Source organism: Equus caballus, chromosome X (assembly GCF_041296265.1).
Source record: "Equus caballus isolate H_3958 breed thoroughbred chromosome X, TB-T2T, whole genome shotgun sequence".
In the NCBI taxonomy this organism is placed as follows: domain Eukaryota; kingdom Metazoa; phylum Chordata; class Mammalia; order Perissodactyla; family Equidae; genus Equus; species Equus caballus.
The window spans coordinates 70,588,411-70,611,400 of record NC_091715.1 but is presented as its reverse complement, the minus strand read 5'-3'; the positions used below and the strand labels follow the sequence as shown (position 1 = coordinate 70,611,400).

At 39.9% G+C, this 22,990-nt stretch overlaps 1 protein-coding gene across 3 annotated transcripts in view; it reads left to right on the top strand.

The window, feature by feature from the left end:
• The window catches only part of NEXMIF (neurite extension and migration factor), a 111,901-nt gene extending 89,121 nt beyond the window's left edge, over window positions 1-22,780 (top strand). Inside the window, exons 2-5 of one of the 3 annotated variants that reach the window (XM_023633278.2) lie at window positions 8,225-8,378; window positions 11,191-11,316; window positions 12,002-16,376; window positions 16,969-22,780. In XM_023633278.2, the coding sequence (XP_023489046.1) occupies window positions 11,238-11,316; window positions 12,002-16,376; window positions 16,969-17,062 (4,548 nt within the window). In that variant the 5' untranslated portion in view covers window positions 8,225-8,378; window positions 11,191-11,237 and the 3' untranslated portion in view covers window positions 17,063-22,780. Of the gene's footprint in view, window positions 1-8,224; window positions 8,379-11,190; window positions 11,317-12,001; window positions 16,520-16,968 lie in introns of those variants that run through there. The other 2 variants (XM_070257506.1, XM_070257507.1) reach the window with 2 other exon arrangements.
• Window positions 22,781-22,990: the final 210 nt, after the last annotated feature.

Here is a 22,990-nt window from a genome sequence, read left to right as displayed (position 1 = left end):
TGTTTTTGAACTCTTAAATCTCTCTGGGGACTTTTTTCATAACATCTTTGAACTGGATAACACTACAATAAATGAAGTATGCTGCACTGGATTAAAAGGTTATTTCCCTGGTGTGTAAAGCTAACAGAGAACATGAAACCTCCCATTAGGCCCTGGATGTCTCTGGCTGTCAGTGCAGAAATCCTGTCTCCGTTAGGTTCCTAACCCACACTGCTCAGTGAAAACTTTAGCCAGAAAACTACCCATCGAACTGAATCTTGAGTGGCAGCAAGACAAAGAAAAGGAGTTATAGGAAAAGTCAGAAACAAACAGAAGAGATAAGGGACTTCATAAGCTAATAACCTGAGTCCAGGTAATCAGAAAGACCAAAGGAAAACCATTATTTGAGCTTAAGAATAGGCAAGAAACCTCATACAAGATCAGAGCCAAGCGAAAAATGAACAATGACCAATAACAGGCAAAGAATAATACCAGTAAGTTAGAATATTGAAGGATAGGACAAGGGTATATATTCCAGGGAGGGATACCCACAATTAAAAGTGAGGTCACATACTCAAATTACAAGTACTTTTGATTATGATTTTCTTTGAAGATTTTCTGTGAAGCCAGGAACTTCTGCCAAGAGTTCTGTAAAGTGCTAGGCCAGGAACCTGGGGGTTTATTGTAATGAAAGCACAGAGGTAAAATGTGGGTAGGTGCATACCATAGAGCATTATTCAGCAGATAAAAGCAACAGATTAGATATACACGTAGAGTTATGAACGGGTCTTTAAAACATGATTCGTAGTAAAAAGTAAAAGAATGAGATCTATAGCATGATACCATTTACATAAAATTTTTAAACATACACATAAAACAATACAGTTTTTAAAAGAACACATACAAAGATACATATTTACCACATTAGAATGGTTAGCTATGAAAGAGTGTAGGAATAAATGGGAATAAATGAATAATGGCAAGAAAGAAACTTTGCTTGGATTACTGATGAATTGAGGAACATGATAACATCAACCCTTTTTGCCTGAGACCAAAAAGATAGATAAAATGCTAGGCCAGCCCGTACAAAGGTGATGAGATGATTAGGGAGTAAGAATAGCAGTACTACCTAGTAGAACTTTCTTTGATAATGAAAATGTTCTGTCTCTATGCTGTCCAGTATGGTAACTGCTGGCCACATAGCACTTGAAATATGACTAGTGTGACTGAGGAACTGAAATTTTAATTTTATTTAATGTTAATTCATTTACATTTAAATTTGAATAGCTACATGTGACTAGTGGCTTCTGTGTTAGATGGTGCAGGTTAGAAGTTGCAAGTGAGCCTAGTATTGGCACAAAAAAGGTAAATAGATGCTACAGTTGCAGACAATACTCCTTCTAAGAAACACTTGGCCCTACCAGTAGATGAGAAGATAGCAAAGGAACCTAAGAAAACCAGGATTACTAGGAAAGAACGGCTGTCATTCTTACCTTCTCTAGGACTTATTTTGCCCATAAGTAGATGAGCCTCCAGAAGCCTGAGCCCAAGAAGTTCTTCCCTACTGTGGACTTTGCTGCTAGAATTGGAAAGAATACTGCAGAGCTGACTGCAGCTGTTCAACAAATGTGAGCTTTGGAATTGCACGTGCAATGGGTGTTTCCTGTATAGATTTTAATGAGCACAGAGCCCCAGAATGCCATCTGTATGGCTTTGGGCATCAGCCAGGATTGGCTTGAACTGGGTGCTGGAGAAGATAGAGGAAGTGACCCTATCCTTTTCCTTGTTCCTGGATAGCCATTCCTGGTCCCATGTAGAAAATTAAAGGAATATAAGAAAAATTCTGATGGGAGGGGTCTTGTGAATATACGGCATTTGGTTCCTGGGTGCTTTTGTGGGGTTATTGGAATTTTCCTTTCCCGTGTTAAATAAAACTTCTATAGCAGTCGTAACAGTATTTTTGTAAACAAACTCATCTTAAAGTATTTTTCTCTACATATAAGTAGCTAAACAAAGAGATACCCTGTGGAGTACATTTACTGGTGGAGGGTGTCTGGACCCTCTGACCTTTGGCAGTGACAGATCTCTGGTTGTGAAAAGGTCCGGGCATCTACCAGTCTATCAATTTGAGAGTGACTGCCGAGCTCTACTACAAGCGTATCTGCAAAAGGAGTGTGGTGAGGGTGGAGTGGAATCTGAAGCAGTAGTCTCACCACTTGCTACGGGGTTGCCTAGCAGCTGTGTATTTAATAAGAGCACGTCCAAAGTTGAGTGGGAAGTTGCACTTCTCTTCATGGAGTGATCAAAGATGGATTCATTTTTCTAAGCCTTGTGCATATGGATCAGAGGGATTTTTTTTCTTTGATAAAAGAAATCCCAGTTGGACCAATATCTGGAAGACCTATCCTGGCGATTGACTAGGCTAGGGGAATAATTTGAAAGTAAAATCAAAATACAGAAATAAATATTTGAGCCAATCTAAGACATCACAATAAGAGATACCTGCTATGCCAAGTATGCCCCTACCTCTCTTAAACTGTAAGTGCCTTGGCAATAGAGCTTGTGTTTCTCACTTCTGTTTTCCTCATGCCATAGTCTAACATATGAAACAGGTATTTAATAATTGTGGAAATAATTAACATATGTCCACACTCATGTGGTACCCAGCCTTCCAACCAGCTGTTTGTACTAGTTTCCACATAGCCAAAAGAGATAAGGAAGTGGCGTACTCAACTAAGCCCAAGATCCACAGATCTTTATCAGTGTTGAACTATGCTGATCTTCACTGCTTAGTATAGAGGATGGGTACCCTCCCCCCCAGCTTTCTTTGCTAGGAAAGCCTTGGAACTATCTCTGAAATTAGAAAGGAAGGCCAAGGATTTTTTTTTAATTTTTTTTTAAAGATTTTATTTTTCCTTTTTCTCCCCAAAGTCCCCCGGTACATAGTTGTGTATTTTCAGTTGTGGGTCCTTCTAGTTGTGGCATGTGGGATGCCACCTCTGCATGGCTTGACGAGCCGTGCCGTGTCCACGCCCAGGATCCAAACCAGCGAAACCCCGGGCCACCCAAGCCGAGCGCGCGAACTCAACCACTCAGCCATGGGGCCGGCCCCAAGGCCAAGGATTTTATGAATGGTGAAACTGAGGTCCCCAGTTAGTTGTAACAGCTAGCTCAGCATCTCATGGGAAGATTCCAAGGACCAAGATTGTTTCCAAATTCCCGGGCCAGGCTAGTAGTATCACTTTTGCTCTTGAGATGTTTTGTGTTTGGTTATGTGTTGTCTTCAATTTACTTGGAATCATTTATAGATGATTTTTGTCTGCTTACCTAAAAATAGCTGATCTATCAGGGATTGAGTAGATATGCCTGTAATTCTTTAGGGGCTTCTAAATGAGTATAGTAATTAATTTGATGTTTGTTTCTTTACATTCTTGTTTCCTGCTTTGGGGGTTAGAATGAAGTAAGAGATAAGTAAAAGACTATAAAGGAAAACTACTATGATTATTTGGGACTTTTCAAAACCCTTTTTACTTCTTGTGGTGTCCCTGGTCCCTCAACTCCCCATCCAAAATTTCAAGTGGTGTTTTAACTAGGCATTATTAAATAGTTGATTTTTTTTTTTTGAGGAAGATGAGCCCTGAGCTAACATCTGCTGCCAATCCTCCTCTTTTTGCTGAGGAAGACTGGCCCTGAGCTAACATCCATGCCCATTTTCCTCTACTTTATATGTGGGATGCCTACCACAGTATGGCTTGCCAAGCGGTGCCATGTCCACACCTGGGATCCGGGCCAGCGAACCCCGGGCCACTGAAGAAGAACATGCGCGCTTAACCACTGCGCCACTGGGCCAGCCCCTAAATTGTTGAATTTATTTTAGCACTTTCAGTTCAAATGAACTCCCAGTTCCACTTGCCTCCCAACTCTAGTCCAGTATGCTGCATCCTGCTTCCACAATGGGAGAAGAAAGGCACCATGATTTTTTGAGTGTACATGAACATCACGTGTGGGGGGAAGGGAGAAATATGGTGCTTGGACTGGTATGCCTCAGGGCGACAACACAAAGTTCTAGAATACTGAGGCTGGAAGAGGAGTGCCTCCTTCCTAGATGGATTTGAGGTTTGGCTTTTTCCCCAATCCCTACCATTCCCCCTCTTGGGATAAGCAAAGACATTTTTCTTACTTGTGACAGAATTTCCTCCAATAAAGACAAACAAAAAGTTAGTAGCCCTCTGATTAGTGGTTACTTTTATTTATAACTTATACTCCACCTGATATGTAACTTGGTGCCATGGGTATTTTTCCAAGGATATGTATGTGTTACCAACTCACTGTGTGACACTGGGCAAGTAGTTTCCCCTTTCTAGGACTTGGGTACCCCATTTGTAAAATTGGGAGTTTGGGATTAGACTGTCTTCCAAGATCCTTCTAGCCCTGTGGTTCAGTGATTGTATTTCTGAAAAGAATTTAATAACATTTTTAAAATAAAATTAACAAGATAGATTAGTAGTAAGAAAGGAGATTAGAAACCATATGGAGAAAGACAAAAGATAATTCAGCCTACAGTTATTGCACTCAAGCGTTAAACGTTAACTCAGTGTGGCCTGTCAAGGAAGGCACTCTGTGATTAAGACACAATCCTTGTATAAACCCATTCTCACAAAGTGCCAGGCTACAGTGGCATGGTCCTTCCAAGGACTCACCATCTGGTACACACCGACAGGCATTCCAGGTTGGTCTCTCTGTGCTTAATGTGCCATCATACTGCCAATATGAGTCTAGCAACAAGAAGAAAGGGATTCTTTTTAAAAAGAAGCACCCCATTCTTTACCTGACAAACCATGATTGGACTTTACCACTTGTTCCTTGGACTTGAGAGAGAAAGCAGCTAGGAGAAGTCCTGCAAATTAAATTCTTTTGCAAAGGCAAAGGGACACTGAGATGTGCCAGTAAAGTTGAGCTACCTATGGTCTAAAAGTTTAGAAATTAAGACTAGTGGGTAGGCTGACTGTTCCTGACTTGAGCCCATGAGTGCTTGTGCTTGTTTCTTTCTACTCCTAATTCAAGTCTTATTGAATATTAGGTTTTCTGGCATTTGTGTAGTGCTTTAACAAAGACAATGAATTTTCACATACTATGCACTTGCTCTTTTTGGAAATCTCTTTAGGGTGATGTCACAAAGGATGGTACAGATAAGAACAGTAGGGGAAGGGAGAAAAGAAGAGGAAGGGATGCACAACTAGAGGCACTCACAACGAGAATATACAACTATGTACTGGCACCTTTGGGGAGAAGAAAAAGAAAAGAAAAAAAGAAGAAGATTGGCAACAGATGTTAGCTCAGGTGGCAATCTTTAGGAGAAAAAAAAGAAAAGAAGAGGAAGGGAGACATAAGCACTGAGCCACTGAGCTAGGACAAAAATCAGCCACTCTAGCTGCTGCCCAGGAGCCTAACAGCCTCCCCCCATCAGACTGGTGGCTGCCAAAAATGAAGGCAGGTGAAACATACAGAGCCCTGTCACCAGCGGCAGCACTCTATTTGTTGCCTCTGACAGGATTGGGGTAGGAATGCACAAAAATCAGAGGAATACAGGAAGGGACGTGAGATAGAAGAGATAAAGAGTGCCCTCAGATGTACATCTTAGGCTCATCTCAGTATCACACAAAACTTAAATCAGAACTCTTCATATATGTAATTTTTTCCTTACACTTGTGATTTCAATTTTTTTAATGAAAAATAACAAAAATTAAACGAATTATAGATTGCTCAAAGCTGGAAGAGCCCTTAGATACAATCTAGTTCAACTCTTATTGTACAGCTAAGAAAACTTAGAACCAGAGAGGGGAAGGAGCTTTTCTGAGGATACCCAGCTAATTAGTGGTTGTACTCTGTCCATTACACAATATCGCCTCTTCTATATGAGTTTTTTGTGCCTATCTTTTGAATTTTTGAATCTTTATCATAAGAGATGAAATAGATTTATACCATACTTTTGAGATATATAGAATTCTTTAGAGTTTAACTGGGATCACCTCTTTTTGATGTCTCTCTCACCCTTAATATTTTTAAACTTATATGGCTCTTCATTTAAGCATGTTGTCTGTACTTAAAAACATCATACCTCCATATTTCTAACCTAGTATCTTGAAATCCTGGTAGGCATTAGAAAATGGAATTAGCCAAGCAGCGTTATGGATAAGAATGTGGTTTCGGTATTATTGCTGATTCTGTCATCCATCATACTGACTGGAGTTGAACCTAAAGAATCAGACTAGACAGAACTTGGCTAAGCTAGCCTGGAAACCTTCTGTGGACATGTTTGCTACAGCATTCCCATCTCCTTGCTCCATTTCAGTCCCTAACCAAACCTGTAGATGCCTCATCTATACTAGCTGGCTGGTCGGTTGCCTCCTTTCCAGTATGATAGCTAAGACTCTTGTCAGCTTCATTATCCATGTTGGACCTGACAATGAGCTTATTACGCACCTTGCTTTATTCTCATGAAGATCCTGGCACCTGTATTTCTGAGGATACTCTGGCCTGGAATCCAGCCACCCCTAGTGTTCCTTTCACAACCATCTGTTGACTGCTTGACCTTTCTCTTCTCTCTGTATACTGACTCCTGCTCCCTCATGTACCACATCTAAATCATTTTCCAAGTCTATACAGCACACCTCTGCAGTTCTACTCAAATCTAACATCTCCTTTCCATTCTTATTTCCTCCTCTCTAATTCTAATCTTCTTGACCTCTCACACCTGAACATTGTCTCCTAACCTATTTCCCTACCTCTGATTCTCCCACTCGCTGGTCCTAATGTTTTAATCGTAGCGTTCCTCTGCTCAAAACCCTTCAGTGTCTTCCTGAATTAAGATTTGGGTGGCCTCCACAGTATAGCCCCACAGTATAGCTCTTATGTTTTCAGCCATATTTTCTTGTGTGTACTTTATATTTTAGCAAAATTCTTATTGTTCTGAAATTCTTTGCCATCTTTTCCTACCATCCAACATTATTGTCTAATCAACTTTTACAGAGTACATACCATTTTCTAAGCACTATGTGAGCTAGGCCTTGTGGAGGTTGGGGGCCACTTAGTCTTTTGAGGGTATCAGATATAAAGAAGTAATGTCTAGAGGCTGGCCTGATGGTGTAGTGGTTAAGTTCACATGCTCTGCTTCGGTGGCCTGGGGTTCGCAGATTCGGATCCCGGGCATGGACCTAGCACCGCTCATCAAGCCATGCTGTGGCCGCATCCCACATAAAGTAGAGGAAGATTGGCACAGATGTTGGCTCAGCGACAATCTTCCTCATACACACACATAAATAAGTAATGTCTATATAAAGTGATAAACACAGAGGAGATCAAAGTTCTTTCAGAACACAGAGAAGGGAAGAGACTAATATCTTGGGCGTGGGGAGAATCAAGGAAGGTGTCAAGGAAAAATGAGTAGGGAATAGGAAAAAGCAGGTGAAAGGGAGGCTGGAAAGGGGAGGAGGGGAAGGAGGAAGGGAAGGGGAGAAGGTGGAGGGAGGCATTCCAGGCAGAGAGAATATCAAGTGCAAGACACCCAGAAGCAAAAACTGGTCTAGCACATTAAGGGAGCAAAAGGAGTTAGAATATTTGGGAGTATAGGGGAAGGTGAACATAATGAAAGGAGAATACAACTTGAAAAGTTGAGAACTGATTGAGAAGGGTGTTATACGCAAGGCAAAAACAGAAAAGTTTAAGCCAAGTTGTCAGACCTGTGATTCTGTAGCAATTGTTTAGAGGATAGACTGGAGTGGGGAGAGATTCATGCCATCTCATGAGATATCTTCAGCCTGGAGTGCCTTTCTCTCCTCTATACGTCCCCGTGCCCACCTCCTGAAAGACCATCCTCTAAAGTCCATCTTAAATACTGATCTCTCTCCTCTCTAGAAGTAGGATAATCTCTCTCCATTTGAAACTCCCATAGAAACTTTTTGCCTCTCTTTCAGTATATTATACATTTATTAGAATTTGTCTATGGCTTGTTCTCCCCCAGTAAACACTGAGCACCTTGAGAACATGGGTCTAGTTCCATTCACCTAACTTTTCTACTCCACTTCCTGGTACACTGCCATGACCACAGGTGGTACCTCGTCAATTTGTTGAATTCATTTAAACTGATATCCCAGAAATCAGCACTACTCAAACCCCAAAGGCTGTGTTGCCCCAGGTCCATGGGCAGAAACATGATTTACTTTCTTGCTTTGCTTTTTTTTTCCAGTTGGAAAAGGCCACGGACAGCCCCCAACACAAATGCTGGTGTGGGTCATCTAGACTCTGAGACCTGAGGCTTAAAGGCCTTTGGGGAAGAGCATAGCAGCCTACTGGGACAGGATCTATGAACACTTCTCAGGCTCAACTGAGGGGAAAGGCAGGTAGGAGGGTTTGTTCTTCTGGTTTAATTGAGCACTTCCTTGCTTCAAAATACTTGTCTCCATACTAATGTTATTTCAGTGCCATTACACTGCTTGATTTACCATGATCCGTAGAACATTTTGTTGTACATTATCCCAAAAGTGAGAATCAATTTTAAGCTCAAAACAGATTTTTAAAATCCCACAAAATGTGTTGTCCTAAAATGCTGATAGGTGAGGAAAAGCTAAAGCAAGCCCAGAGTTGTTTGTACTGTAACTATGAAAAATTATAATCCCTCTCTGAAATCATTTTTATAAGCAGCCAAGGTATAAATAAATAGAAATGTGGGAAAATATATACCTTTAGGTTGTCTTGTTTATAGCTGAGTTTTGAAGTCATAGGAAAGGACTAAATGATTGTCCACTCAGGGTTTAGCCTTCTAATTCTGTAGAAGAAAGGCCGAAATAATTGATAATCACTAAGTTAATGTCTATGATACTCTCAGTTTTCCCTTTTGAAAAAAAATGGGAAGCTAGTAGAGCCAACCTTACAAAGAGATTATAAATGCAAAATGAGATAACTTCTGTAACTGTATCCAGTCTGGCACCTAGGGGGTATTCATCCATTTCCTCCCCTCTTCCCAGCTCGTCAAGTTCCCATACCACTCTTCACCTCTTCTTTATCTCTTGCCAAATTGTATTTCCTTTATTCTCAACCCTTTAGGATTCCCTTTAATTCAGAACCATAAATCATGGATGCTTGGTCATATTTTTCTATTAGAAAAAATTTATGTTCTTAGGGAAATAACATCCCGGAGTAAAGTTACAATGGCACTAATATGTCCCCTAACATATTGTTCTTTTCCTGTCTGACAAGATTGGATAATTCTTGATACTTTGCTCCTCTATATATTTTATGGTACATTAATTTTTACTAATAATCAATGCTTGTCTGAGGCAGCTGTTCTTTATTTCATTACCTGAAAGGGGGTGGAAGTATAGATCAGTAACATGTGCAAACATATTTCTACAGCCTTGTTTTGACCAGGGATTAGAAGTGGTGAAATTATAGAGAAAACATTTTGCGCTTTAAGGAAAAACACCTGGTCTTTTGGTCAGGAGACTTGGGTCCCTTTCATAGATCTGCCATTGTGTTATGTTATTTTGTGACCTTATTTTAGTTTTTGTTTCTCTCTGCCTTGGTCTTCCTGGTGATAAAACGGACTTCATTGTAGTTAGCCTTAGGCATAAGGGACAAGAAGATACTAAATTATTAAAATCCACAAATAATTTGCCACTTATCAAGTCCCTGCCAAGATGGAATTAGTGTAGGGGTTAAAGAGGAGTAAAATGATACCTGAAGTTCTACTGAGTTCCTTTAAAAAAAAAAAAAAAGATGCACAGAGCAATCCATGACGGCGGTATGATTCCATCTGACCCATACGGTCCTTTCTAAAGCAGAGGCTCAGCCATCCGATCTGTTCATTCAATTCCACCACAAACGAGCCCTCCTTGCCAAGGGATGGGGACTTTGATATTGCTAGCCACTCCTCTCCATCTTTTAGAAATCTTCAGCCCTTCTTTCTGTGTAAATACAAATAAGCATTTCTTTCTCTTTTCCCTGGCACCTGTTGCTTATTGGCTACTCTCAAGTCAGGTCTTGTATAAAATGAGAAGAAAATTTGGCAATTCCGATATATAAATGTTAGGGGGAAACCAGGATCATCTAACATTTTTAAAACTGGATGATTGCCTAGTGCAGACTTCTTATTTTACAGATAAGAATAGGCCCAGATAGATAAAATATCACATAAACTGAATCATGTAAAACTATGTCTGGCTCACTGCTTCTTGTTCCCTCAACACTGGACCTACATTTTATAGTATGCACATGAATTAGGATAAGTGCATATACAATTGAGATTCTTGTAATAGTTTCTTGGCCATCAGTAGTCTTTACTTTTTAATAAAGGGAAGGATACTGACTGAGGAGAAGGTCTAGGAAAAGGGGGGCTGGAATAAATAGAGGCTTATAGATGTTGTAGTGGCACATGGTAGATACCTCCATCTTGGGTGGTCTTGTCTCCTGTCATTTTGCATATACCTACCACCCAGGTAGGTGGGCAGGAGATGAGGGGCTTTGGATATGTGTTCTGTGCCCTAAAAATACCAGATTATGGTGGGACCTTTTCAGAAATTCCAGATCTTCTTTGTGGTCACATTTTAAAATCCTGCTATGGGCTCAGAGGAATACTTGTCAAAACCAGAGTTAAGGTCATGAAAGTCAAGAATCCAAGGAAAGGATTCTCTACTTCTTTCATCCTTAGTAGTCAAATTTTAATGCATAGAGAGAGAAAATATGAGTGTCATTTATATGTGTGTGTTATGTATGAATTGGCTTATTTTTGAAGAGCTTCAGATAATCTGAAGTAGAAATGAGACAAACGTAAATAAAGCCAATCTCCACAAGCACACACCCTTATCTTAGGTTACTCTGGACTCTACTTTGCATCCTTCCTAATTGGATGGCCATGATTAGGTTAAATGTCTTACTATCTGGAAAAAGGTATAAGTTTGCCTGCTTCTTTAGATTTCAATTTTGAATAGTATGGTGGCCTAGAGGGGACAGAAGGATCTAGGATGTATGAATGAAGTGTGAATTTCCAAATTGGCTTATATGGTAGGTATAAACTATGAAACAAAAACATTAGCAGTAATGAGGCCAGTCTGGAAACAGGTAAATTCTGGTGAGCCTTTAAAGACCTCTCTAACCAAAATAACCTTAAAACAGAAAAAAAATTAATAACTGATATTATATATTTGAAATGTGCAGGTTGGACAACATTTGGACTTGGAATGAAACAATAAGAGGTTACATTCATGGATAACCAACAAGATAAGGCTGTTGTTGCCTCAGCCAACGGAGAAAACACTCTGATTAATGGGGTCAAAGAAAATGGTAAGGGAATTTAATTATAGTACAAATGTCTCTCCCAGTAATCCTTGGTTATTACTATAGACTTCCAGTATCCACAAAGTTGGGGTAGGTTAAGTCTAGGATGCCTCTGAGATTGATGTTAATCCTAAACTTTATTCCACCAAATCTCTAACTGGGCTAGAATGGTCTCTAGGAGGTATCTAATCCAACCCCTTTGCTCTCCCAAATGATCTATGTCAGATGAATACTTAAGTTCCTCAAAATTCCTAGTGAATTAGAAATGTGGTCTGATGTGAGGCATGGAATGTCTAGATTCAGTAGGAGCTTCCAGAACAGAGGTCTGAAGGATAGGACTGAGTCTCATTGCTCAAAACCATGAATATCCCATCTGAGCATTTTCCTACCCTGAAAGTCTTGACTTTCCAATTAATCAAGCAGTCCAATTATTTCCTCGTTTCTGAGGAGAGCTCTGTCTGTGTCTGAAGAAAAGGCTGAACCTGAAGAAATATTATTTTTCACTCACATGAATGTTCAATGTAAAATCAGGTTGTTCTTTAACTTTGTAGTTTCTAGTTCTAAAGCTAGAGAAGCTGCAGCTTAGCTTGTATGAGATCTAAGACCAGAAACTGATCAAGGGAAAGACAGTTAATGAGTCTGGTCTAAGACCTTTAACTTGATTCCTGTCGTTTCTTTCCCTTTTCTCTAGACTCAGAGGACCAGGGTGTGGCAATGAAGTCATTTGCAGCTCTAGAAGCTGTCGCACCAATCCAGCCTATACCAGTGGTTCAAAAAGAGACCTTGATGTATCCCAGGGGTCTCCTGCCTCTGCCCTCGAAGAAACCCTGTGTGCAGAGCCCTCCCTCTCCTTTGGGCCTGATTGAACCACCTGAGCATGCTGCTAATAGCACTTCTGTGAATGCCATCTCCCTTACGTCTGGTGTTGCAAAAGGCCTGAACACATGGTCACTGCCCAATGAGTGTGAGAAAGCTCCATTCACCATAATGGAGCCTGCAGGCATGTCAGCTCTGAATGGGGACTGCCTCATGCAGCCAAGCCGGACTTGCTTGGGCTGCTTCATGGACTCCAAGGATGCAGTAGATCCTGAGCCGGGGATCAGTCTGAAAGTCAGTGATCTAAACAGGGATTATGAAACCTGTGCAGTCTCTGATATAGGGATTCAGTGTATTAATGCTGGAGAAAACATGAAATACGGAGAGCAGCTGCTCTCAGACCAGCTCCTGGGCTTCCCCCTGCACAAATCAAGGGCAGGAGATAGACGAGAAGCTGAGAAACCTGACATCGACTTGGAGGATCCAGCTCAGAAAAGTTATTATGAGGCATTACTGTTAGATAAGTGCAATACAGAAGAGGCTTTGCTGGCAAATTCCAATCAGGATTGGGGTTACTTTGAGACTTTCATTAGTGAGAGTAAGATTGAACTGCTTGACCTCTGTTCCAAGAATGAGCTGTCTGTCAATCTATTCTCTGAAGAAGATGTGGATAACTATATGTTCGATGATGATGAGTCAACGTTGGGCAGTGATGTCTGCTCCCTGAAAATTCGATATGAATCCTTCCAAGACAATGTTCGAGACAAGACCACCCTTCTGATGCAGGAGGATGCACAATTCAACTTTTTTCCCAGTGTCTTTACTACCTGTCCTAAGCGAGAGTCTAAGAGTGGGGCCCTGAAACAGAGCAGTGATCTTTCCCAATTCAAGGTCCCTGATGTGAGCATCATCTGGGGAGAGGAAGATAAAAACTTGGACAAGAAGAAAGGCAAAGAAGAAGGACAGGAAGACAAAGGTGTAGAGAAAAAAGATGGAAAGGATAATGGAGAAAAGTCTGCCTTAAATAAACCATGCAGTGGGACTGAGGTAGGGCAATTTAAGAATCCAAAGCAGGGCCATCTTGCAAATTCCTTGGAGGCATCAGGGCATTTCAGTGATGACAGTTCCTTCATTGAGGTCTCTTATGATGCCATGGGAGAGATCAAGGACTGTAGCCGCTATATGGCTCGGGACACTAATTCTGGCAGCTCCTCCTCCCAACAGAACTATGGCCTGCGAGCCAAGAGAAAAGTCAGGTACAGTGAAGATTATCTATATGATGTTGATTCACTAGAGGGTGAAAAAGTAAATGAGAGGAAGGAATGGCTGCCAGGTGGTTCAAAAGAGGAAGATGATGATGAATGGTGTCCCAAAAAGAGAAGAAAAGTAACCCGTAAAGAACCCCCTGTTATTATCAAATATATCATCATCAATCGCTTTAAAGGTGAGAAGAACATGCTGGTGAAGTTGGGTAGAGTGGATGCCAGTGAGACAACAGTGAATTTGAATGAGAATCAACTCAACAAGTACGCCAAGCTGGCCCCCTTGAAGGGCTTCTGGCAGAAGAAAAAGAAACAGAGAAACAGCAATACAGACTCCAACAAGACACCCTTATGCCAAAAGCAAAGCTTTGAACCAGGTAGCTTTGAGATGTCATTTCTGCCACCTGCTCGCAAACGAAAATCTAAACTTAGCAACAGGCACAGAATTCAAAGAATCCCATCCATGGAAACTTCAGCAAGTGGTAAGCAGGTTTCATTCTGCAATGATCAGAGGCAAGCTAGTAGTCGTAAAGAAAATGGAATCCTGAAAGGTACACTGAAGTCAGCACCTCTGGCTGTCCCCAGCTGTGCAAATGGATCACATTTAAATGATATCACAGGTCCTGAATCAGTAAAAGTAAAAGCCCAAGATGCAGAATTTAAGGGGCCAGAGAGGAAAGTGCTCAACAAAATCAAATTTAAAAGTGAAGCCAGGTTAAAATCCAAGAAAATCAAAGCTGGGCAAGAAAGCAAGCCAGTTGTTCAAATGAGCCCTCTTTTGGAAGACCAATCCTCCAAAGCTAATTTAAAGAATGAAGCTATTCCTGGGACCTCAAACAGTTCCCATCTATCTGAATTTCATGAGGCAAAGGTTGCTAAGAATTCTACTTTCCTACCAACCACCTGCTCCTCTGAAATGCCTCTATCATCTGCTAATGTTGCCACCAATATACCTGTTATACCTGGAGGGTATTTGCAGACATTGTTAGATCCTTCTGACTTGTCAAATAATACTGGTATCTCATACTTCACTCACCATTCTCCAGAGCAAAATGAAGGCAACCTCACTCAAACAGAAAAATCATTTGTACCTCTCCAGCCTGCGCAGGATTGTGTGCTTTCCTCACCTTCTGAGTCTGAGCTGCAGCAGCCATCCCAAAACTTCAAAATGGAATCAAACAACTATGGAAATGTGTGGCCCAACAAGCCTACTTCCGGCCCACAGGAATTCATAGCTGAAGTCTCAAGGGAGATAGCTCCAACCCAATCCAGTGAATTTGTAGTCTCCCAAGTAGTCTCCATGGAAAATAATCTCACAGCTACAACATACAATCCAATCTGCCTCAATAGTGGTGGCAGTAGTTGCAACAAGGTCTTATATGCCTCTGTGCAAGACACCCAGCTCCCGTCTGATGACTCTTATCAATTATGTCACTTTAATAATGCAGAGCTCTGCTTTCCTTTCCAGCAGAGCCCAGTCAGTATGGATGATGGTCGACTCTTTAACTTTGATTCAATAACACCACTCTCTGTCAACTCAAGCAATTATTGCTCCTTAAGCTTGAAGCCCTGTGAAAAGGATGGTGATGATGATATCACTGATGACTTCCTGGCCCATTGCAGCCCCAAGCTGGTGATCCAGCAGAGCATTGATGAGATAGTACCACTAAAGGAGTCCACTGACCTCCTGGATATCTCCAACTTCACTCCTGACAAATTCCGCCACTCTTCTCTCTCAGAGATGTCCCCGCCTGACACCCCTAGTCTTTCTCCTCAAATTACCAGATGTGAGGGTATCAAGACACTAGGAACACTGAAGGGGTTCCAAGAGGGTGTCCCAGGACCACTGGGCAATATGGAGAAAATCAAGTGGGACTGCAGTACCCTTTCACGGCAGGTCCAAGTGGATGATGGATTTACTTTAAATAACCATCAGTTTCAGTTCCATATGTTCAATGATGAGGATTCTGTCAGCCTGCTCCAAAAAACCCCTTGTCTATCAACATTTAATGATCCATCTGGTCAAATGAGTACCAATAACAAAGTGTCGAAATCAAGAAAGAAAAGTTCACCCAGCAAGAGTGGGGCTATGAACCAAAGCTCTTCTCAAAAAAACACCAGGAAAAAATCACCCAAAGCCAACAACAAAGGGAGTGAAAAGCCACCTGGCAAAACCTCCCGCCAGGTCCCTAAGTCAACAAAGAAAGGGAAATACATGGCTGCAGTCAATGGAGAGAAAATGCAAATTGGCATTGGCCGTGGAGGAGGTCAAATCAACAGCATATCCACAGGGAAGACATTGGCCGAATGTATCCAGCATGGTGGCCCTGTGGCCTCTATGAAGATGCCAAATCAGAAGGGACTTTCTGGAGATTGGGCTTTGGGGAAGGACACCAACCCAGGCTGGAGCGACATGAGCATGGGCACTAACACCAACAGCCTCCTGGATGATGACCAACGGGAGTTTCAAGAGCCTTCCTATATCTTGTCCAACATCGCCTCTGGTATGGCAGATGTGCAGAGATTCATGATGGCCTCCATAGAGCCCCTTTGGGAACCCTTGGAGCACCATGAGGACCCCAACATATTCTACTCCCCTGAGTCCAATAGTCTAAAATTAAAAACCCTCAAAATATTGGCTGGGACACCACAGGAATCTAAGAAAAAGGTCAACAGTGGGTCCCCAGGAGCCACTAAGAATCACAGGTCCATCAAGGGTGTGAGTAAAAGCAATGGGAAAGCAGCGATAGGTGATCCTGGTCGTGCAAACACGCCTGGTTATAATAATGAGGACTCTTGCTCTGCCTTCTTTGATAAAAAGTATAATAACCTGAGCACTTTAGGCAATAACGGACCAACACACAAAAAGTTATATCGTCACAAATCCAGCTCCAAGGCCCTGAGAGATGAGAAGTGTAAGGGAAAGCGCATGGAGCGGGAACAGGTCCACAAGGATGAGGCTGGGACAGCTTCTTTTGAAAAACTGAGGTAATACTGCACCAAAATGGCTAGGACGATGCACCCTTAGCTTTCCTACTACCTGCTAAGCCCATAGTCCCTCATTTTTTCCCCTCTTGAAAGCAAAAGTTTGCATGAAAGAAACTGTCCCATTCAATTTAAAAAGAAAAGAAAAAAATGCATGAAAATCCCTATGCCTTTGAGCCACCCAAAAGATTGGGCAATTCTGTTGTGGCTTGGCTAGGGATAAGCTCTAACAAGGCTACCTTTTCTGCTATTCAGCATTAGTTTTTACTTATTGAGAAAATAGAACTAAAATATGCTCTTGAATGATTTGGGGAAGGAAAGGGCTTTGCAGTAAGAAAAATTTTGGACAACAGAATTGAAAAGTTATATAGACAAAAGCCAAGATCATTTAAGCAAAAAGAGCATAATTTGGAAAACAAAATCTCATCGTGTGGCAATTAAGAGTGCTTTCCAGTGCCCCCCTGCTATTTGTATCTTTTTCTGCATCATACGGCATCTAGTATGATGTAAACAAATTTAGATGGTATGATCCCTTTGTGGGACATACACTAAGGCTAATAACTAAGATGGCATAAATTGTTTGGTTTTTCTGCAGGGATTCCGACTACAATCTCCTAAAAGCAGAAACAGCATTTTGGGTTTTACCTGTGTTTGAAGAAGAGACTTGCATTTTCCAGAAAGACATTTGATGTTTGTGTTTTATTTCTTTCAAAATATGCCTTGTGGTATGTATGTTGACATGTAAGTGCTTAAAGAAAAGAATTTTAAAGCGTGGGAATAAGTCTTTGGAAGCAAACTTTAATCTGATGTTCTATGTAAAAGGCTTAAGAGTCATACAGTTGCACAAGTAGTTTATGCACTATTTACCCAAGGAAAACATTGTGCCAAACTACAAACAAGTGACTGTATTGTATATATTTTTACTTCTATATCAACATTTGGTTGTGAGTATTTGGGGAGCTTGTCCCTGTTGAATTACTAGAAGCATTCCAGTGATTCTTGCTATTAACCACCCCCACTTATGTGGATAGTACCTGTAGATCACAGTGGAAAAATATGTTGTGTTACACAATTTACCAAAACTTAAAGGATACTGTTTGAAATGTGCCAAATTTCCTTACCTCATCTCACAGATTCACTCACAGTTTAAAGCTCATTAATGAATTTTTAAAAAATATATATATATGCATACATATGTTATTTTACAGTTTTAAAGTCAACTGTCCTGTGTGGAAACATGAGCAATTAAACAAGGCACAAAATAGGGTTTGTTTGTTCCATTGTCTAAGAGTTAAAATGTTGGAAAGGTCTGGAAGTCACAACAGCTAAGGCCATCAGGGGCCCAAGTATATGCATTTACAGAATGTTTTAAAAGGAAACAAAACAGCTGCTTTAAAGTTTGTTTTCTAAAAGCAAAATCTGTAGCTGAAAATTATTTAAAGTGCAAAGTTATATTGCTGGACTTTATATCTCAGTTTTATATATTTTATAATAGTCTGGGATAAATTATAAAATAGTTATAAAATCAACACTAATGATAAATGAAATACATAGATTGCTTTTATTTAAGTAGTTTCCTAAATGTTTTATTCCACTTTTGTCAAAAGTGCACTCATATCATGGCTTTAGTGTTCTTTAAGTGTTTAATCTTGCAATGCCAATGTCATTTAAAGAAAATGTTAAGGCATCTCAGTTCAACTCCTGTGAGTTACGTACATATATCAGATAAACTGAACAATTTGTGGTAACAACTAATCGGGGCCATATATACTTAGTCTTAGGATGACTGGTATTTGATGCCACACACTAAATTTAAATCTCAATTTTTTATATAAATTTTTGAAATCACAATTTTTTATTCAGCCCTCCCCCCCCCTTTTTTTTAAATTTCACAGCTCCAACATCCCTCACTACTAGCGTTTTCTTCCCCTTTATTCACCACTTGACGTCTAACATTTGATCTATTTTCCTTGCACAGTTGAAGGCCTGTGTGTCTGATGACTGATGCATTATGGCACAGATGAAATAATGGATGTGAAAGCGCTTTGTAGATCGTAAAGTGCTATACAGATATAGGGGATTAATATTATTAATGTTGTTGGTTGTTGTTGTTGTTACTCTTACTATTCTTACTAATATTGTTACTAACCTATTAACTTGTGAATATATAGGCTGTGGGTGGGAGGGTGGAGAATAAGTGGGTGGGGGAAAAGGGGATTTTTAAAAAAGGGAAGATGTTTCAAAAGGAATAATTAAGCAAAATATGAACCTACCTAGTCATTGCCACCTAAATATATTCACAAACAGAGAAGCAACATTTGAAAGTAGTAAGAGAGAAATGGAAGGAAGCCTGTCACATATTTAAGTATACACACTTCCCAGTCCATGATTCCTTTCACCAGCCTACTCTACTACTTACAGCTAGGTAGTAAAATGAACAAGCCTGTGTTCTTGATAGTGTGATTGTGTGTGTCTATGGGGATGAGTGGGTGAGGAGCATTTTATGAGGCTGCTTCAGGCCTGTTCCTAGGCTTTGACGCTCTGTGTGTGGTGAGTCCTGGAAAATTACTTAGTGGAAAGGCAGCAGATGAAACATGTCTCCTGCTCTACAGCTGCCATCCCAAAGGGAAAATAATCAAACTGGAACACTTTCTTCTATTTCTCCACTCTGATAGCTAGCTGTTTGTACTAAATGGTATGGCTGGTTCCTAGGAACTGGTCTTTGTTTTGTTTTTGTTTGTGTTTTTATTCTGTTTTGCAGCTGAATTTTGGTTTGGAATCACCAATTCTACCTGTATTGTGATCCCCAAGAGTCCAGACCTCAAAGTCACCTGCTGGCTAACAGGAATGGCGTGCTCTCTATGTAATCAAAAGGTGGCTATTAAAGAAGAAATAAAGAAAATGTTCCATGAGTACAATGTGTTTTATAAAAATAAATATGGGAGCAGTTGTCCCAGTTTTTCTCAGTATCAGTTCAGCTTTAGAGAGTGAGGTGGGGGTGGGGTAGAAGGATGGCCTGAAACTGTTGGAAACAAACAATTTCCTTGTCAGAACTTGCTATCATGAGTCCTTTGGAATGGATACTCTTTCAGTTGCTCCTATGGAGCCCATTAGGGGCCAATTCTAGGGCATGGTTCATCCCTTTCTCTGAAGAGAATTGCCATTTAAAGTACCTTTTTTATTGGCCTACAGTGTATTATGTGTTTTTAACATATAAATTAGTGACTCATAACCAATCATTTTGTACTAAAACATGACAAGGAACTGAGTTTGAGAAATGAGCAATAGGACAAAGCAGAAGAAGATGTTTATTCCCTTAATATCCCTCTCAGTACATTATGTTCTGAGTTCTTCAGTTTTTAGCCCTTTGTTGGTCCTGTCTCTGATCTCACAATTCTTTTTCTTCCTGTTACAACATAGTAGGCCTGATCTTTTGGAGATCCCTTGTTCAACCAGCTATCTTAGTGAAGTGAGGACCAATGATATAAAAATAGTGTTGTGCTCTATAACTGATATCTCAAGTCAGATATATAGAATTTTCCTTGGTCTGAAATTCCAGATTGCCACTCCCTTCTAACCTCTTCTCTCTGAGAAGCTGCTTCCTATTAATGCCTCCTCAACAGAATTTCATTTAATCTTTGCTTTCCTGGAAATGTATTTTCCCTTATTCTTCTTACTTAATCTCAGTCCTTGGTCTTAGAATTTTTCTTCTTTTATAATCTTATATTCCACCTCCCCAAAGTGTCAGAGTATAAGAACCTTAGCCAGGCTACTTTCTACTGGAAGTTCTTCTTCTCACTCTTAATTACCTTTAATTGCCTTGGTCACTTTCAAATCTAATTTTAAACACACACATACACACACAGAGTTATGTCATATGACTGAGGAAAGTTGGAAACTCCTTTTCCTTGAAGATCTGTAAGAGTAGATCTGATCCCCTTTCTACCCTGGTTAGGTGCTAGACTATGTGGAGCAGGGTGCTGAAACAGTGGCCTTGACCAAGGTTCTTCGAGACTTTGGGGGTTATGTTTGGGCTGTAATAACTGGCTTGAACCAGTGGCCTCTCCAGTGTCTCATAAACCAGCTTCCTCACATATGCTGCTTCCTCTCTTCTGACTTGTTACTCTGTGCAATTATGTGTTAAGGCCTTACCCTTTCCTAAATGTTTTCAAACCTTCTGTATTACCTTGACTATCCCTTCTTTAGTCATCTCCGTGATGTCCTTGGTGCTAGGTGGGCTTTTGTGACAACTTTCACTTTCTCTGACCTTTTTCCTTCTAGGAAGCATTTGTATGTGTGCAGAGGGTAGGGGAGATGAGGAGGGGGGTAAGTGTATGTGTAAGAGAGAGAAACATAAAAGATGCTTTACAAGCTGTAAACAACTCTGGCTAGCATCCTATGTCCTATTATGTGAGGTTCTGCATTCCTAGTGAATTTCTGTTTTAGTGGGTTCTAATTTTCATTTACTGCCTAAAGGAGAAAAACCGTATCCAAGGACCTCTTAACCAAACTTGCTCTTACCAAGCTGAACCAGTGTGATGCAGTCCACCACGTCTTCAATTTACAGATGCTCTCAACAGTTCCAAGAGTTGGAGAGAGCTAAGTTTCTGCGCTGAAGAGAATGGAGCACTAGCTAGTCCTAACTAGTGCTAGAAGTAGAAATGTTTGTGTTCTCCTGTATTATTGAGAAATTATCTTAATTTAATGAACTTTTGTTTTCATTTAGGGATTTTTTTAAATGACTGCCCATCACTACAGGAGTATGTCCTTTTTATGAAATAAAACTAATATCAGATTTGTTTTCTAGTCATAAAATGCACTAAGCCCATTATTAAGTTTAGAAGATTTAGTACCCAAATCAAAGATTTTAGTAACAAATAGGGATCTTGTCAACACAATGTAGGCCAGAGATTTTGTAAGAGTTTCTCAAGGACTCAAATAAGGGAGAAAAGAAATTTTAGTTGGGCTGTTTAACTTGGGAAACAATGTCATCATCTTGAGGGTTCTCAATCAGCATGGAATTATTTTGATGGCAGTACTCAGGCTACCCTTTAAGGCACATTTTTTACTCAGAGCATTAAACAGTGGCTACAGTCATGAAGCAGAGCTCCCATTGCAGCTACATGATACTTGAGATGTACTCTTGGTTTCAGAATCATAACTAAGAGGTAAAATATTGGAGAAGGACAATGTAAAAGAGAGAGGCTTAGTACAAAGTTTAAGGTGTGAATGAGGCTTTTAAAATCAGTATCTGGGTGAATAGATACTAAAGATACTAAAGAAAAACCCGTCAACAGGAGATAGAAAGGATGTCTGTCCATCTGACAGGCTTAGTGGTTTCTGGGTCTTAGACATCCCCTTCAAAAAGAAGAAAGGAGATACTTAAATCATTCTGCCTCTTAGAGAGATGCCTGGTTTTTTAGCACAAAAGAAAAGGCTTAGAATAAAAACTAGAGGATGCCTTTTGTTTTTGGCTCCCAGTGAGGAGGATAGAAAGTGTAAGATGCTCTACTGGGATACCTGTAGCACTGACTAGAGTTTGCTGCCTACAGAGTTTTGAATGTACTAGTCCTTAATTTAATTTTCATAAAACTGAATGCACCTCTTTAGTAAGTTTCTGATTTATGGTGCTAAAGAAAATGATTATCCCCATTTTTTTTCTCCTCTCCCAAGCCCTTTAAACATTTAAGAAAATTTAAAATAAAAACGTTAAAGGCCCTTTTTATGAATGTAACCTAAGTTTCTGTTTGACATATGACACTGCAACTTTAAAATGTTAGGAAATTATTTGCCTTTTTTCTTTTAGAGTTAAGCTTTATAAATAATCTGTAGAGTCAATTGAAGTATAAAGCTTAAGGATCACTCTTAAGACGCCTACAAAATCTTGTATATTTTTAAGTGTGCCAATTTGTAACATATTTTGTAAGTGTATATTTTTCTTAGAAAAGTGCTGTGAAGTGTCTGTATGTGAGAGTTTTCCTTTTTCTGCACCACTAGGTGCTAATAAAAGGATATTTACTTCAAAGTTTCTGGTTTTAGAAACCACAATACAAAGAAAAAATTACACTTTTGTTGGGAATTTTGTAAAACAAAACATGTTGTGAACGAGTGTAGTGATCTTGTGCAAAAGAAAATGAACATTTGTGAGCTTCTTGCTGTTTTATAGATTTTCTTGTAAATTATTCTTGTAACACCTCTGGTTTTGTTGTTCTTGTTGCAAAGGTTTTAAATATTTGTGACCGAGTGTATGGTGAAACTGTCATAATGTTACCTAGCTGAGTTTTGTTATTGTTTATGGAATAAATAAAAAGAAAAGTTTAAAATACTGCTTTAGAATCATATGTAAGAGAAATCAAACCATTTCTAATTAAATTCTATGTCCAAAATAAAAAATTCTTCATTATCTAGAGCAGTGTTTCTCAAACTATGTGTGGTGAGGGACCAATCTTTTTTTCCATTTGATCACAGACTGATGCTATTATAAAACACAAAACTGATACTATTATAAAACACAATATAAAACACTTAAAAAGTGAAATGGGAAGAAGATATGCAAAAAAGCCCTAATGTATTTAATTCAACATGTAAAATTACATTTCAAAACAAATATAAGGAAA